The 17,666-nt window shown below is 48.5% G+C and overlaps 1 protein-coding gene across 3 annotated transcripts in view; it reads left to right on the top strand.

The window, feature by feature from the left end:
• Positions 1-17,666, top strand: part of Iqsec1 (IQ motif and Sec7 domain 1) — a 151,018-nt gene that overhangs the window by 20,016 nt on the left and 113,336 nt on the right. Inside the window, exon 2 of one of the 3 annotated variants that reach the window (XM_021164330.2) lies at positions 2,819-2,863. The exons of the other annotated variants lie outside the window; for them this stretch is intronic. Coding sequence (XP_021019989.2) covers positions 2,819-2,863 — 45 coding nt within the window. The remainder of the gene's footprint in view (positions 1-2,818; positions 2,864-17,666) is intronic. 3 annotated transcript variants of the gene reach the window in all.

Genomic DNA, 17,666 nt, shown 5'->3' with positions numbered 1-17,666 from the left:
AAACCAAGAACGAAACCCAGTGGGCAAACTCCAAGTTCTGTATCTCTATGTTTGATGTCAAACCAATCTTTAGATCTCCAATTCCTTTTAGCTTTGTTGACTGCANCACACTTCTCTCTAGGGCTGGTTCCACACCAGGTCTACAGCTCTCCTTGGCAGGTATCTCATGACTTTAGTATCTCCATCATCTTGGAATCACAAACACAATCCAGCAATTGAGGTTTTACATTCAGAACTTTATGCAGTGGCCGGCTCTTGGCTTCTCTGCAGGGACAGGCTTGATACAGGCCTGGCCTCGGCAGCTCTCCTTAGTGGTGGAGGGAGATTGCACAACCCCTTTCTTTTAATATTGACTCTAAAGCCAATGAGGTGGAAGCGGCTCAGGAATTTGGCCTCTTCCTTCAGTCACATTGTATCAACTTCTGTTGCTGATGGTTTCCTTCACTGCTTAAGCCTTTCTTTAATTCCTTTTCACAAGTTGGAAGCTTAGCTGAGTGGGGTCTTGCCCTGAGGTCACTACTCTCTTTATTCCATTTAGCATTAGGCTTTTCTTTTATCTCCTTGAACACTGGCCTTGGCTTCAATATTACATTCCCTGGTGCTACTTTTGTCCTCAAACTACATTTTGTTTTGTTTTGTTTTTTTCTTGCTCAGCTTACTCCTTTTCATTATAGATAGGCATACGAATAACCACCAATAACCATGCAGCACAGTCAATACTAGGCTGTCTTGAAATCTCCTCTACCATTGTCATTANTTAAAAATTCTCCAATTTAGCTTCAGGCAGATCTTTAGGATGAGGGCCTCTTGATCACTTACTAATATCCTTCCCCTCTGAAACTTCTTGAGCTATAATTNACATTGCTGTCTGCACCTCTTCTTTCACAGTTAACTAGTATAGCCCATTAAAGCTCATTTAAAGCATTCAACTGCTTTCCTAATCCAAATCCACATCTTTCTCACAAGCAGCCTAATCAGGCCTGTCACAGAAGTATCCCCAGTCCCTGGTATCAACTTCTATCTTGGTCACTATTCTATNGCTGTGAAGAAACACCATGACCAAGGCAACTCTTAAAAGGAAGGCATTTAACTGAGGGCTTGTGTTAATACGAGATTAAGATCATTACCACAGTTTTTGAGCCTGTTTTGAAGCAAGCTTGCATTAAATACTGGCCAGGAAGATGGACCCTGGCCAGATCCATTCCAGAGTTCCCAGAAGATGAGCACAAGTCACATTTTGCAGAGGTTTATAAAGACAAACCTCTAAGGCTACATACTTCCTACCAGGCCAAGTCAGGGGGAAGCATACACACTGAACATACTTCTTGTCTACATACCTCCTACCTATATACAATCAGGAGCAAGCATATATCCTGACGTACTTCCTGCCTACATACCTCCTGCCTACATCCAATCAGGGGCAAGCTTTCTGCCTATGTACCTCACCTACATGTGATCAAGCACATCCAGTCAGTTGGATCAAACAGACTTGTTTATGGGAGCAAAAACGTGTGGCTTGTTATCTTACATAAATAGCCCNCAGNAATTCAGGAAGTATCTGTCCTTGGGCAAGGGGCTTACAGGTTTATGGATCTCTTAGGCACAGTAATAAAAACTTAAAACATAAATTTGGCTCTCACATTTGCTTACAGTTTCAGGAGCTTAGTCCAATATTATGTCAGGAGGCATATCAGCAGGCAGGTGGGGTGTTGGAGAATAAGAGCTACATCCTGATCCATAGGCAGAGGTGAGTGTGTGTGGGGGTCGGGGGGAAGGTTGGAGGACAGACAGAGAGAGACAGAGACAGGGACTAGGCCTGGCATAGACTTTTGATACCTCAAAGCCTACCCCCAGTGGCCTACTTTTCCCACCAATGCCATACCTACTTCAATAAGACCACACCTCCTAATCCTTCTCAAATAGCACCACTCCCTGGTGGCTAAGCATTCAAATATATGAGCCTATGAGATCCATATTTATTCAAACCACATACAGCAGAACTGCCCTTTCCTAGCAGATGTTCCCATGTGACCAGTAGAAGGTGACAACTGGACCCCCTCACCCCAATACTGTAGAACACAGGGGAGAATGTGGAGTGTGGTCCTGGTCAGGGCAAGCTTGCCTCACTACTGTTTCCTTTTCACANAGAGGGAGACTGAGACATGGGACAGGAAATGACTTACACCAAGCTTATTTTACAACTGGTACATGAAGGGGTCCAGATATGATCCTAGTGTGACCAGTCTTACTAATACACCATTAGCACAGCTGAGGTTTGGTCAAAGAAAGAATTGGGAACCAGGCTTTGGGGCCCAGAGCTGGACCACAGGGCCAGTGGATTGGGACAGGGAGTGGGGCTTGGGCTTCCTCTCCCAATGTGGAGGCTGTAAAACCTGGTCAGGACTCTTTAGAGGAAGGATCATGGCAGTACCCTGTTAACTATATNTAAATTTAAATCCCAGCCCAGGACTGGATGTAGCTCAGCTGTAGGAGCTTGCTTATGCACAAGGCCTTCTATCATGATTCCCAGAATCACATTCTCTCTTTGGAGAGGAAAAAATTCCAGACATGAGAGCTGTTTGACGCTGCCTCTCCCCAATCTTGGTTTCCCCATCTGAGAAGGAAGCAGATGGGCTGGCATTGCCAAAGACCAGCACCAGGCTGAGGTGTGGGTGGCAGTGCAACCTCTGGGGACATCAGAGGCAAGTTAAAGCACATGGTTTCTTGTCTGAGGCCACCCATGTGACCTGAGCGGGCAGGGTGCCAAGGGGCTTGCCNTGGGACCATTAGTAACCCTGTCTCGCTTTTACCACCCCAGGAGCTCCCTGGAAACCGGAAGCAGCCTCTCTACTGACCGATACAGGTACTGTCCTGNATTTGCCTGTCCTGTCTCAGGGCCACCAAGGCTCACGTTTTCTGAATGCACCTGGGGTGGAGAGGAACCCTTGGGGGTGGTGAAAATTGACCTTCCTAGTAGAAGANCCCCCAGCTTCCCCAGACGTCAGAGGTCCTGCTGATATACCTCCAGAAAATACATATAACTGAAGCAGATCTCCCAAGCAAGGGCTCAGCCCANGGCCTCCCCAAGAGCAGAACTGTGGTCCTCTGGAAGTCAGGTTGTGCTGAGGCTGATTGTTGCAAGATCCAAGGCTGTGGTTCCCTGAGGAGCAGCCTGCAGTAGGCAGTTTCCATGACAACCAAAGCTGGAGTCAGTGAGAGCCTGGAATTTCCATTGATTGGCAGTGCTATGGGGGGGGGGGGCGCATGGTGCTGTTTCTGTATGCTTCAGATCCCAATGTTCTTATCGAGGGTCTTCAAAAAAAAAAAGTGCACTCCATTTTTACCAGAAAGATTATGCAGCTCAGTTGGTAGAGCCATTGCTTAGCATGCAGAAGGCCTTGGGTTCCATCTCTATAATTAAGAGTGGTAGTGCACATTTGTGATCCCTGCACTTGGTAGATGGAAGCAGAAGATAAGTTTCAGATCATCCTTGGCTACATACGCAAGACTCTTGACACTCTGCCTCAAAACAAACAAAGCCAAAACCTACCCAAAGAAAAATTAGATATTGAGCTCCTGCTCTTGCCAGGGCCTGAAGAGCTTTGCTCCCTGTATCATGGGCAGGAGTGGCTCTAAGAACTGTGTGTGTGTTGATTTGATGTGACTAGAGTTGAGGTGCATCTGTACTGTGTTGTAGGACTTGTCCCATTTGGAGTTGTATTATGAGCCACTCCCAGAAAAAAGGCCCAGTCTGTGCTGGACTGAGGGTTCAAGAGCCAGGGTGGGAGATGTGGCCACTCAGGAACTTGGTTTTTGAAATAGAGAAGACCTACGTGATGTGAACCCATCACTGGGTACACTAAGCAGGGCCAGACCTGCATNGCAGGATACAGGCAATGCTATATAGAAATATGAAAATTGGGCTGGTGAGATGACTCAGCGGGTAAGAGCACCCAACTGCTCTTCCAAAGGTCCTGAGTTCAAATCCCAGAAACCACATGGTGGCTCACAACCATCGGTAAGGAGATCTGGCTCCCTCTTCTGGAGTGTCTGAAGACAGCTACAGTGTACTTACATATAATAAATAGATGAATCTTTAAAAAAAAAAAAAGAAAAAGAAAAAGAAAAATGAAAATTGTAGTGGGCAATTCCTAGCCCTTGTGCATGCACATAGCAAGGAGGTAGTCTCTGTTCACATTCCCAGAGCTGGGGGCATTGCCCCAATATGTGAGGACCAAGAGCNGTGTGGTACATACTTGGTAATGTACACAATCCTGTGTATGTATACTCCAGTGCCACTTACTTCTCTAGAGATTCATTTAATTATACTCAGTGAGACAGGACAGTTGTGGCCCTATGGCAGACATTTCTTGTTTAATGTCTACCAGGGAGACAGAGCTAGGATCTGAGCCTTGGGGTTCCAATGTATATGCTGCCCCACTCCTACCCACATGTGTGACACACTTGACACACCAGTTTCTCATGTGCTTGTAAGACTCTTGCACACATGAGATCCAGAACATTTTTAGTCCTGGTTCCTCCCAAGCAGACATTTGCCCATGGGCTTCCACACAGCAGTACTAGGGTATGCCAGGACCATAACCCACTTCAGGACTTACACAGTCCACGCTCACACTTGGATACACTCACAGTTCCCAGCCCAGGCTGGCTCAGTGTACCTTCATGTCTGAGGGTATCCAGGGCAGGGTATGCTGGGCCCCAGAGAAAAAAGTTCAAGAAACTCCAGTGGGCAGCTGAGCCTCTGTCACTTTCTAGAACCCAGTGGAGTTGCTAAGAGCAGTGTCTCCATCTGCATGAGCCCCCTTTGCCATCCCAACAGCGGTGGGGGCCTACTTAGGAAGTTCCAGAAAGCCCAGGAGTGAAGGGAAGAAAAGGTAGATGGAGCTCTTGATGCAGAATATGCGGGGGCTGAGTGGGGTTGATTAAGTCCCCTACTGACGGGAGTGTGGCTGTACAGTTCACATCAAAGTCAGCCCAAGGTCTCTCCAGACCAGGCAGGGCTGTGGCCAGGGTAGCCCTTTGCTTCCTAGAGGGCAGAGCTGGGGGTGAGAGGAAGGCTCGGGTAGCCACTCCTCCATTCAACCTGAGTTGAATGGTTCCTGAGTACCTGTGGGTGTCAAGCCCTCAGGACACCACAGCCACTGTCCTGCCACCCTTGCTTTTATGTGGCAGGGCCTTGCAACAAAGGCACAAATTCCACTTCTTAGTATAATGTGCCAGGGAGAGGCATGACAGGGACTGAAGGTAAAGGGTAAATGGCACCGAGTGACCAGAGGGAAGTTAGGAGAAGTAGTTCTGAGGAGTCTCAGCTGGTTAGCCTTGGTGGGCGGGATGGGATCGGCATCTCTTCTGGGAACAACTAGTGCAGAAGCCCTGAGTGGAGCATGTGCAGTATGTTTGCAGCACAGCATTGAAACAGATGCTAAATGACATCTGCTGAAGTCTCCGTCACCTGACTGTGATGTGTGACCTGCTTTGGAATCCTCACAGCCAAAGCCAGCTCANTGTGCCCATTCTGTACATGAGAAAGATGGACCTAGAAAGATCAGGAAAATTGGACCAGATCCATGACTGGGACCCAGGGCTCCACTGCACCCCTCCAGCCACCACCTGGCCTCTGTGGTGGCCTCATTACGTGGCAGGGGTCTGCAAGCCCCTGAGAAAGTGTGCTTCAAGCTCTGGTGGAAGAGTGCCACAGCCTATCCCTACCCTGCCCCGCCCCGCCCCACCAAGGTTCTAAAGGCTCCACAGCCTGGGAAATCAGAAACAAAGGTCCCAGCCAGTAATTGCCGCCTTTCACAGGCATAGCCAGCTTCCTCTGCCACATGCGTGAGAGGGAAGCCAATGTCCTAGTCCCAAGAAGGGGGTGGTGGCACTCTTGAGTGGGGGAAGGGAACAGCATAAGCCACCTTGGCAAACAGGGTCATCTCTTAGGCAGATGGCCACCTCCCCTTCCCTGCCTGCCCCTCAGCTATCTTCTGCTTATGAAGCAGGAGGTCCTGCTCAGCTCTGAGAATGCTGGTGTAGCCCCCCCCTTCCCCATCTGCAGCAGTCCAGTGCCTGCAGTGGAGTTTGCTCTGGTTCCTTCACTCTTCCAGTCTGATACCCCAGGACCCACTCTCTAGATCCAGTTCCTCAGCCCAGCACTTCCAACAGAGAAATCAGGGCTTTTCTGTACTGAGTAGCATAATTGATAGCATCTAATTATCCCTCAACACCAGCCCTGCTGGTGACAACCAAACACTTCTCCAGGTGTTACTGAGGTAGTAACACACTGGTGACAAGTTATCTCTGGTTGAGGACAACTGTTCTGGATGGAGAGCTTGCTGGTGGATACTGTCTTGCCAGGCCAGGTGCCTTACTTGACTCTGTACAGGATGGGTCTCCACCCTGCTCCTAGGAGCTNGGCTTTCTAGCTCAGGGTGCATGGAACTCAGGCTCTTTGGGCCTCAGGTCTCTCCTATCTGCTGAACTTGGAGCTCTGTGTATATATATCTTGAACACAGGATGTTCCCTGAGCCTTTGTTTTCTCATCTGTAGGGAGAAAGTGGCCTTCTTTGTAAAAGATGCAAATTGATACAGATTTGGAGCCTGAAATGACCAAGTGAGATTGGCACTTAGGAAAGTCCCTTGGGTTCTGAGATGGTCCCAGTTGCCTTCTAAGGTTCTCATATTTTCCCCTGCTGATGGTGGAGCAGCTGCTGGTACAGACATTGATGGAAAGATGTGGTCCCTCCCTGGGGGCACTCCAAGCTGATGAAGGAAGCTGTGGGCCAGACATCAAGAGTCAGGCATCCAGGAGGAATCACACTTGGTGACAAGGGAGGCTGAGCTGCTTTATTGGGACATCTAGGGAAGGTAGGCATCTGAGTCGTAATGGGGATATGATCAGATATGAGGCATTCCTAGCAGAGGGAACCTTACTCAGGGCTAGAAGGATGCACCAGGGGGACAGGGGGACAGGTAAGTTCTGTGTCCAGGTACCAGAGAGGTCAGACCACTAGCAGAGTGTTCAACAGTTGCTTGGTAAGGAACCCTGCCTTTATTCTTAGTGCAGCAGGACGGGGAGTGGGGGTGGGGTGGGGTGGGCATCACGTTGGTGTCTGGAAACAAAATGATGCATTAATGTCACTGGCTGGTATGTGAGGAATGGGTCGCTGGAGTTGATATAGAAGCTAGCCAACCAACCAAGGGACAGGAAAGGAGTCAGACAGAGGATGGATTCTGCTTCTAGCCTGTATCTACTGGGCCTTATGGCCCACAGAGTCCCAGACTCAGCCTGGGAAACAATGCCCTGTTTGGCCAAGGCCCCTCAGCNCAGCCACTGCCCTCCCACCCTCCCTCATTAGCTGCAGGAGTCTCTTCTAGCAGCCAATGAGCAGCTGTCATTGCGGTTCCATTTTAGATTTTATCAATGTGTTCCTGTCGCCTGGGCAACGGAGCTGGCGGCCTTGTCAGTCTTTCCTATTGCCTCTCAGAGCCCAGTTACCCCCACCACAAGCACCATGTGGCTACGTGGTGAGTTTTCAGTCTTGCAGGCCAGGCCAGGATTCCTCCACACATAATTTATCTGGCAGCGGAGGCAAGTGTCTGTCTGTCACCTGGACCCCTCCCTCCCTGCTCCCCCCTCCACCCCCCCTCCCAGCCTGCCCTGTCCCTGCCACTCAGTCAAAGCAGGTGGGTGGACACTGGCTCGCCATCAGAACCCTGGCTTAGTTGGAAAAAGAGCTGGCAGAGCAGCTGCAGAAGCCATCNCTCACAGACTCCTCAGGAAGATGGGCTGGGGTCCCCCACAGTTCAGCATAACCAGGGATGCCCTGGTTTGCTTTGGGGACCCCCAAGAGAGCCCCCAGAAGCACTGGGCACCAGAGACAGCAGCAGCGTGAGCCTGCCCGGTGAGAGCGTGCACGCGGATGAGCTGCAGGCTTTTGTGCTGGCTGCTCTTTGTATTGGAGGCGCGCACTGTGTGAGCTGTACTAGGCAAGGCTGGGCCATGTGAGTGGGGGCCGCGGCAGGGACCAGCGGCCAGGCCTCCACCTCCTAGCAGCCCCTTGCTGTGTCTCTCTGGAGACACCACTGCAGTCCACTAGAGACTGGAAAGTGAAAATGCTCAAGTTCAAGGCCTTTTGCCTGGATTACTGGCAGTTCCTGTGCCTGCAGCCGTTGCATGGGGCCTATAAAAGGTAAGCAGATCCCCCTCTGCAAAGAACCTAGGCCTTGAGGGCAATGGGATCAAGAAAGAAAGTTCAGCCCGAGTCTGCCCAGCTATATGACTGTCCTATTTCAGCTCAGGGTCCCCGCACTGGCCAGGAATGCTGGTGGCACTTAGTGTGGTCCACTCTGCAACTTGGCTTAACAATCCTTCCTCTCCCTCCAGGCTGCTACTGGAAGGGGTTCTGCAAAGGCATGGTTCCTTGGACATTATAGAGTATAGCACTGCTGCATTATTCTTGCTGCTGTGTCAACCCAGGGAGCCACTGAGGTGCTGAATAGGTCTGGCTTCCAGGAAGGCAACAATGTAGCCCTGGCCTATAGTCACACTCCTTCCAGTAGAAGAGTTGTTATGACAAGTGAATTGGTTGATTCCACCACTCAGCACAGATCTGGGATGGCAGACTGGGGACCACCTGACCCTGAGGTCAGAGGACTGAAGTTGAGCATCTTTCCTCTAAGTACCACCTGGGACAGGCCACTTTTTTTCTTTGAGCCCATTTCCCCATCAGCAGGAATTTGGACCTGACAGCTGTAATAAGTGGGATTTGAGNGTTGCTTCCCACATTGACAAGGACTGCAGGGGCTGAAAGCCTCTGTGTGTGTGTGTGTGTGTGTGTGTGTGTGTGTGTGTGTGTGTGTATGAGTGGATAAATGTATGAGAATGGCTATGAGTATGTGTGCGTGGGGTTATGAGTCTTTATATCTTTGGAAAGTATATATAAAGTATTTAAATGGGTGTGTGTGTGTATGTGTGTGTGTGGTCTCCATGCACACTCTGCTTAAGTTATTCGTGCTGTGTCCTGCAGTAGAGTGCCATGTGGTCATGGCAGGGACGTCTGAATGGTTGTAATTACAAACTTCAAGAAACAAACTATTTCATCCACTCTGGGGGAATTACTTTTTCCTGATCTCACACTCTGTGANGTTCATGGCCATTAGTATGCATGCAGTTCTGGGAAAGTGTGGAAGCTTTGCTTTCCACTCCTAGAGGGCTTTCTTGGAAGAGGATGCTGAGGGTCCCACAGCCACTATAGAAAGGAAGTCTCCATACTTGGGTGAGTGCCAAGCAGTGAGGCCCGTCCTGCATCTGATTACTCCAGCCACATGAGCTGTAGGTGCTTGAATCAGGGTCTCAGCACACACAGTACATGCAGCTGGAGAGACTTTTGTCTCTTAGGTTATGTGTGTCCCTCCAGGACCGAATGCTCTGTGTGCCCAGGAACACCTGTGCTTGAGCCTTAGAATGAGGGTGGAGCATTATACTGTTGTTAATCTCAGACCCCCCCCCCCAAAAAAAAAAAAAAGGCAGTACAGCCCTTCGTGAAGCTGAGATAAGTGAGACACAAACACAGAGCTGTGTCCGTGTGGCCTGAGGATTAAAACTCAGGTCTCTCTGTTCTGAGACAGACTTTTTCAGTTATCTATAGCTTCAGACCATGAGAAGAAGAGGAGCAGATTCTGTCAGCTGTAGAAGGCATGTGATCAGAGCCTTGGCAGAACAGAGTGTCTGTGTCTAAGTGGACCTTCCAGAAGTGACCTCTTACAGCGGGGGGCATGTNTGAAGGGCTTTGCTAGCAAAACACAGAACAAGCCTAAGGACTTTGAAAGAACTGAGGGTCTTCAGGACATGAGAAAAGCCACATGACATCATCAAGGCTGGATGTTGTGCTGTAATCACTGGAGAGCCCACTAAGGACCTTGGCTATGGTGAACTCAGGTTTGCACTAAGGGCCACATGGTCCAAGAGTAAAAGACCAAGCCAACAGCAGCCCCTCCCACCTATCCACGTGGCAGGTTCTTATTCAGAGCATATGCCCTTTCCTTTAGGGCTCCCAGCCTGCCAAGGGAGACCCACTAACAAGCCTGAAAGCTGAGGCAGGAATGGACAGCTACAAGACTCTGCAGCATGAAGGAGGCCTCCAGGAGGAGCTGGGAAGGCTTACTGTTGGTGACGATGTCTGAATGATGCCTGGGGGTAGACACTGGATTTGGTTGCCAGCAGTGGACAGTACTTGTTTATTTAGACTATTCAAAGGTGGGGAGGAAGCATTGGGGAGTTGGTTACAAAGAAAGGCAGGATAGTGATNTAATTGCTGAGGCTCTGACACCTGCTGCCTGTGAGTCTCTCCATTGAAGGCACTGACCTGAGCAGAGGGAGGTGAGCACATCCCACTTTCTAGGTTAAAAAACTGAGACAGAGGGGGGATATACTTTGGCTGTAGTTACAAGGCTANTTAAGAGTAGAGTCATAAGGTAAACGGGGCCAGAGAGGCTACTGTGCTGCTCACCAAGTGCTGGTGACTATCCACTGTGGTGAGCACCATGCCCAAAGCAGGGGCTTGTCCTCTTTCCATCCACTGCTCCCCACAACCATGATGGTATATCATGGACATGGACAGGAACTTTGGATGCAGTCAGCTCCTGTTTGGCCAGGAGCTTCAGGAAGTCTCTTTCTCATTCTCTGATGCTCTACTGGGCACTCTCTAAGGTGACCAGGTCTGCTACCCGCCCCCCTTTAGCAGCAATTTGGGGACTCTGGAAAAGTACGTGAAAGTGCCGGAGGCTCTGTATCTGGTGAGGTTTAGCAAGTGGCTATGCAGCCCCAGGGGCTCTCCTCACAGAGGCTTTGAGCACAGCCACTTGGCTTTTCGCCTGATGCCATATTTCCTTGTTTAAAACTGCGACCCAAAACTTAAAGAGTATGAAAAGGGTGTTGTGCAGACAATGCATAATTAACCACTTCTAAACACAGGGTGTGCCAGGCTCCCTTGAAGCTGTTAATTATTCTTCATTAGTGGTCGTAAGTTAATGTAGACTGATTCTGGAGCCCCGCCAGTGGCTGGGTCTGGTTGGAACTTGTGACTTCTTTAACTAGAAATCATACTGAACTGTTGAGGAATGCCTCTGGTTTTTTGCTGCTGTGGGTAGGAAGCTGCAGACTCTTCATCCATGAGAGGAGGGAGCATCTGGGGGCATTGTTAATGAAATAAACCAGATACAGAGAAAACAAGAAAGACCTTTCTGTCCTCTGGCATAGGATGGCTCGGTGCAGCCTCTCAAGTCTCATCCTGCCTACATCCTAGACCCAGAGCCCAACAGAACCTCATGTTAGGAGCCTGCATTTCCAGGTACAGTTTGGTGACTTTGCTAATACATAAGATGGGTTTCCACATTTTCAACTTGAAATACATAACAGGATATTCTGCAACTTGCTTTAAATATTTTGTGGTAAAATATGTAACATAAAGCCTGCTTTGATTCCAGTACAGAGGCAGAGGCAGGCATATCTCTGTGAGTTAGAGGTAGCCTGGTCTACATAGTTCCAGGTCAGCCAGAGCTACATGGTGAGACCCTGACTCAAAAACAAACAAACAAACAAACAAACAGTTTCATTATTTTTATTATGCTGTCAGAGCTGGCTCTGAACTGGGTTCAAAACACCCCCCTGCTTCAGTCTTGAATTGCTAGGAACACAGATGTGCACCATTGAGCCCTGTAAAAGCCACCATGGTAACCAATTCACTGTGCCCTGTGGAAATATATTCACACTTGTGCAGCCACTCCCCATCACCCACCTCTAGAATGTTCCCAATTTCACAAATCAAAATTCTGTTCCCATTAAACACCGGTCCTCACTCCCCATAGCCCCACAGTGCTACTTTCTATTTCTAGGGTTCCCCCACCTCAAGTATTTGTCCTTGAGGAACTTTTTGTTTCATTTGGTATACTGCCTCCAAGGTCTCTCTGCAGTCTAACATGGGCCACAGCTGCCTTCCTTTCTAAAGCTTAATCTACTGGAAGTTTCTACCNTATTTTCCTTCTATATTGGGGGGACACTGCAGTTGCTCCTGCCTTGGGTGTTATGAACAGTACCACTGAATGTGGGTACCCAAGTCACTCTTAGTTGTGAGGTGTAGAGGTGAGTTCAAGTCACAGCACTTGAGAGGTAGAGACAGAGGCGGGGTCTATCTGTTAGTTCAAAGCCAGCCAGGGCTATGTAGGGAGACATTGTCTTAAAAAAATTGCAACTTGCTTTGTGCATTCAGTCTTTCAAGGTTTATTTATTCAATACTGGGGAGAAAAATTCTTCAAACGCACCAGGCAAGTATTCTACCACTGAGTTCCAACCCCAACCCATTCATTCAACACATCACTAGTGAGATTCATCATGTTGCTGTGCATGGTCCCCCTCCATTCATCTGTGTTGGTGTATTGGATTCCGTTACACAAATAGCTGCATGTTCAAAGTTATAGTCAGGGCAGTGATTCATTCTTTCTTGTGCTTCCTAGCTCTTGAGCTGTGGCATTCCTGTGGATGTGTACAGGGTAGTGTGTGAGAGTCTTCAATTCTCCTGGACTTAGCAAGGTCACTTTCTAAAGAGGTTGTGACAGCATGTGGGNGAACATTAGCTCCATATTCTTGCTAAGCAAAGTATTAGAAGCCTTGTGATGTTTTTATTGTAANAGCTAAGAGGGAAGAGTGAGACGAAGAGGTGTGTCAGTGGTGTGGAGTTGCTCTCAGCATTCAGCGGTGTGGTGTAATGTCACTCATCTAAGCTTCTACTATGGGATTCCAGTTTCCCAGGAGAAGGACATCAGGGGCCCCTACCCTGTTACATACTGGCCTTATACCTTACCCTCCAAACATGGTGGTTAGTGGAACCAACTCACAGCATATCAGTTGTTCACTTACTTCCTGAGGCCTGGGTTTTACAAGTCAGAACACTAACTTGTAAGGTTGCTCCCCAACCATGGGCTCAGAGGGCTCCTGGGGGCATGGACTAGAAAGGGGTCTGGCAGGGCTTTGAGGGGATATAAGCACTTNCTGCTCACCAGGTCTCAGGTCTTGTCTCCCACTGTCTATCAGGAGTAGGGCTCTGCAGGCTCATGAGAATCCATGCAGTCTTGCATGGATTGATGGTAAAAACAAAAACAAAACAAAACAAAACTCTCGATCACTGAGATGTAGGTGTTAGGGGTTTGTGCTGCCTCAATGAGTGACATCCTATCTAGTGAATACTGCTGGGTTGAACTTGTGGCTCGATGGCAGAGAGCTTGCCTAGCTTGCCCAGCTTGCCCAAGGCCAAGGTTCCATGCCCAGAACATCATGGCAAATGGGTAGGTGAGGAACACAAAAAAATAAAGGGAGCCTAGAGAGGTGTCTTGGCTGTTAAGGGTGCTTGTTGCTCTTGTAGAAGACCTGAGTTAGGTGCCAAGCACCTATGTTGGGAGGCTCACAATAACTGATCACTCTAGCTCCAAGTAATCATGGAATCCACAGGCAATGGTGTACACATACACACAGACAGTCTTATTATCATTGCTGTGAAGAGAGATCAATATCAAGGCAACTTACAAAAGAAAGCATTTAACAAGGAACCTACTTATAGCTGTAGAGGGTAAATCCATGACCATCCTAGCTAGGAGTAAGGTAGCAGGCAGTCAGGCATGGTGCTGAAGTGGTAGCTGAGAGCTTACATCTTACCTTTTAATTGGGAGCAGAGAGAGTTGGACTGGGCCTGGTGTGGGCTTTTGAAATGTCAAAATCCACCCTCAGTTGCAGATCTTCTCCAAGACCACANCTCCTGATCCTTCCCAAAATAGTTCTACCAACTAGAGAGCAAGCATTCAAATATATGAACCTATGGAAGCCATTCTCATTCATCCTATTAGACACATATATACATGCAGACAAACAGATGCACGCATGTGTACACCTAGACACACATACACATATAAATTGTTAAAAACTGACAAGAAAAAAGTAAGATAAATTTCTGTCTCTGAAGTGAATTTTACTTGCTTCCACCCCAAACCCAACAGAAAGAAAAGGGAAGCAATGTAGTTCGTTCCCCATATTTCAGACCAGAAAGAAGATTGAGACCAGAGAGATTTGTTTTCCTGATGCCACAGAGATACCATGCCATCAGCTTACCCAGGGTACTCATTACCCAGTGCCAATGAACACTTCCTGGATCACTGTAATATTGTAGTTGCTGTGGCTATATAACAAATGAATGCAGAACCTAGTGGTTTTAACCGATGGTTCTTTTCTTTTGAGCAGTGATTTCTCTATTTACTGTCCCCTGGCACATCTTGAGGCCTGGGGTTGGATTCCTAGAAGCACCTNTGACCTCATCCCCACCCCTATCTTGCCTATTTGGTTCTCTCCCTGTGATCAACCTTAGAGCAGTGGTTGGTCTTCAACCTGTGGTTCACAACCCCTTTGGNAAACCTCTATCTTCAAAAATATTTACATTATAATTCTAACAGTAGCAAAATTACAGTTATGAATTAGCAACAAAAATAATTTTATGGCTGGGGGGGGGGATGACAACATTAAGAACTAAGAAGTATTAAAGGGTTACAGCATTGAGGAGGTTGAAAACCACTGCCTTAGAAAGTGGTACAACAGGGTGACTGAGAGGAAGAGCCCAGTAGGACCTTTGTTTCCTTGTGTGTCCAGACCTCAGAAAACACCTGCATCACATTGCACTGTCACAAGGTCCTGCCCACTGTGGGAGGGTATTGACACTCTGCATCTCCTGGCCTGGATCAGGGTTCTTGTGGAGTCTATGTGGTAAGATGCAGGTGTTGGGAATATTTGGAAATAGAGACAACCATGGTGATAACAGCAAGCCACTTTCTTCCCATGATGTTCAGGTCTCTAAGCTGAAATGAGCTTAGGAAAGTTGCTGGCTGGGAGAAAGGGAATGGGTACCTGAGACCCAGTTGGTCCTCAGCAAATGCAGGCACTCTCATCAGTGAGGGTCTAAGTTCAGACCAAGGTGATTACTGAGGAGAGAAGTCACTTCTCCAAGAAAGGGAAGAGGCTGAGTTATACTGCAGAGCTGGGAGCTGGGAGAGGACTTACCAGGCTCACAAGGAAAGGCAGTATGTTCTGGGGAAGGATTTGAGAACAAGGGTGTGAACAGGGCACACCCTTGCTAGGGCTATGAAGAAAACCACAGACACCAGGTATGGTGGTGCACATCTTTAATCTCAGCTCTGGGAGGCAGAGGCAGGTGGATCTCTGAGTTTGAGGCCAACCTGGTCCACACAGCAAGTCTAAGATAGCCAGAGCTACACAGGAAAACTCTGTCTCAAAGAAATAAAGGGAGAGTGAGGAAAAAGAAGGGATGGAGGGGTGGGGGAGGGGAGAGAGAGAGAGAGAGAGAGAGCGAGCTCAAAGAAAGCAAGGGAAAAGAAAGGCCACAGGCAAGGGAACAGAAGGTCACAGAGCCACTTGGGAGTCCAGGGTCTCAGCAGGAAGTTGGAAAACTGGTTTGGGAACCAGGGCAGGGAAACTTCACTCTGGATACCTAAATGCAGGCTCACAGCTCTGGACAAGGCCTGCACAGCTGAGTCCCTCTACTTGGGTGGTTAAGTCTCAGGACAGTTTGATTATGGGTGCTCAGGCAGTGTCCCACCACTCATGCACGGGAACAGAGAAGCAGGAAGCAGTCTCTAGATAGCCAGTATCCGCTCTCTAGTGCTGAAGTGGGTCTCTGCAGAAGACATCTGCTGCAGGGCAGTGTGCAGTGTTTCAGGCTCTGGCCAGCTGCCCTCTCACTTCAGGCACTTTGGCCAGACTTCTGGCCAGTGTGTGTCAGAGGAGGTGGTAGGCAGGTGGGAAATTCAGCAGAGAGTCAATTTGGCTAAACTGCTATGGACTGGGAAATGCTGTGCTGACACAGCTCCAGCCTGGTAAAGGAATAGAAAAATAGGCAAGGGTAGAGAGAGGAACCCATGTCCTCTGGGGACTCAAGGGAATCATGGCCTCTCTAACCTTACCACCTTGCCCAATATGTGGAACCAGCCCTTGGGCTGAGGCACTGTGGACCAGGCCAGGCTCTGGCACTGTCTTCTGTGTTGGCAATTTTCCTGTGGTAGTGAGGTGGAAAGGTAGTATTGAATTCAGGGAGATCGGATGCATGGGGGCTTTGTTGCTAGCCAAGACCTCCCTGAATTACCACGAGACACTTGTTGCCTTTGCTCACTGCTAAACTGAGCAGCAGGAAGATCATGCCAGTGCAGATGTCCAGCTGGTACAGAAAAGGAGAACCCTTTCCCTGTTGTGGGCCTACTATGTGTTGAATTGTCATCCTCCTAACTTCTTGTATTGGAGTTATAACTCCAGCTCCTTCAGAGTGTGACCTGGTTTGGAAATCCGGTCTTTAAGGGGGTTAAGGTAAGATGGAGTGATGAGGATGGACTCCAGTCCTTATAGAAGGAAACTTGGCACAGATGCACACAGGGTATGCTGCTGAGAGGGTTGGCTGTGCCCACTGCACTGGGCCGCAGGTGCCAGAAGGTTACATTAGAAGCATTCAGAGGAGCCTTCAAGGACACATTGCATGAAGTTAGTATCTGATCTGTGGGTCAAAAATAGCAGGCGGCCTTTCTTATTCCNTAGCTTTGCCTTGTCAGTCGGAGACCTTAATAGACAAGGCTCAGTAAAGGGGACTCTTGCCTGCCTGCTCATCAGCTGGGATGTCATCATTTTCCTACCTTTAGATGCTGACTGAAACATGGACTCTGGGGCCTGTACTTATCAGCTTTGTAATCCTGTAAGTAGGTCAGAGGATGGATTAGATAGATAGATAGATAGATAGATACATACATACATATATAGATACATAGATAGATGGATGTATACATACATACACAAGGGTACAGACATATACATATGCATATAGATATAATGATCCTAGACTGTCTACAAATCAAGGAGCTCTCTCCTTGGTCCAGGGTCATTATACCAGCCCCACTGGCACCTTAGTTTGGACTTCTGTAGAACTCAGAGAAAAGGAGTTTCTCCTGTCAACCTCAGCTGTTCTGGAGCAGGATCATTTATGAAGAATAGAGCCTCACTTCTTACATTTCTGAAAAGAGAGAAGCCCGGGTTTGAGGGGTCACATCAAGTACCTACCTCCTGGCAGACAACAGGCAGGCAGGGAAGCCTGAGAGTGGGGCTCATCTTTTTCTCAGGAACACACTCCCAAGACACCCTGCCCCCAGGATGATAGTGTGCTCCATTGAGGGGCTGGGCCTGCAGGACCACATCACTTCTTCTAGCCCCGAACACTATTGCTCTGGGGATGAGACATTAACCTGGGAAACATATTCAATACAATATACATAGTACATAGTACAATCATTCTAAACCTGGGCTAGTCCTGGGCTTCCTTCTTATTCTGTGAAGTGGGCATGAGGTCCCATCTCTAGCTTATCCTGAGAATGTGGAGCACAGGGCACGTGTACAGACCCAATCAGTACAGAGTCCACGTGCTCTGTGTGTGGAAGCATCAGGGAGGTGGTGGAACATTCACCCAAACATGGAATTAAGGAGGATGCCAAAATACCCAACCACCAAATAAACAATGCTGTGGCTTGAAGCAAGCACAAGCTGTGGCTCGTCTCACCACCCT

This window comes from Mus caroli, chromosome 6 (genome assembly GCF_900094665.2).
Source record: "Mus caroli chromosome 6, CAROLI_EIJ_v1.1, whole genome shotgun sequence".
Lineage (NCBI taxonomy): Eukaryota > Metazoa > Chordata > Mammalia > Rodentia > Muridae > Mus > Mus caroli.
The sequence above is the reverse complement of the archived record's forward strand: the minus strand, read 5'-3'. Positions and strand labels throughout refer to the sequence as shown.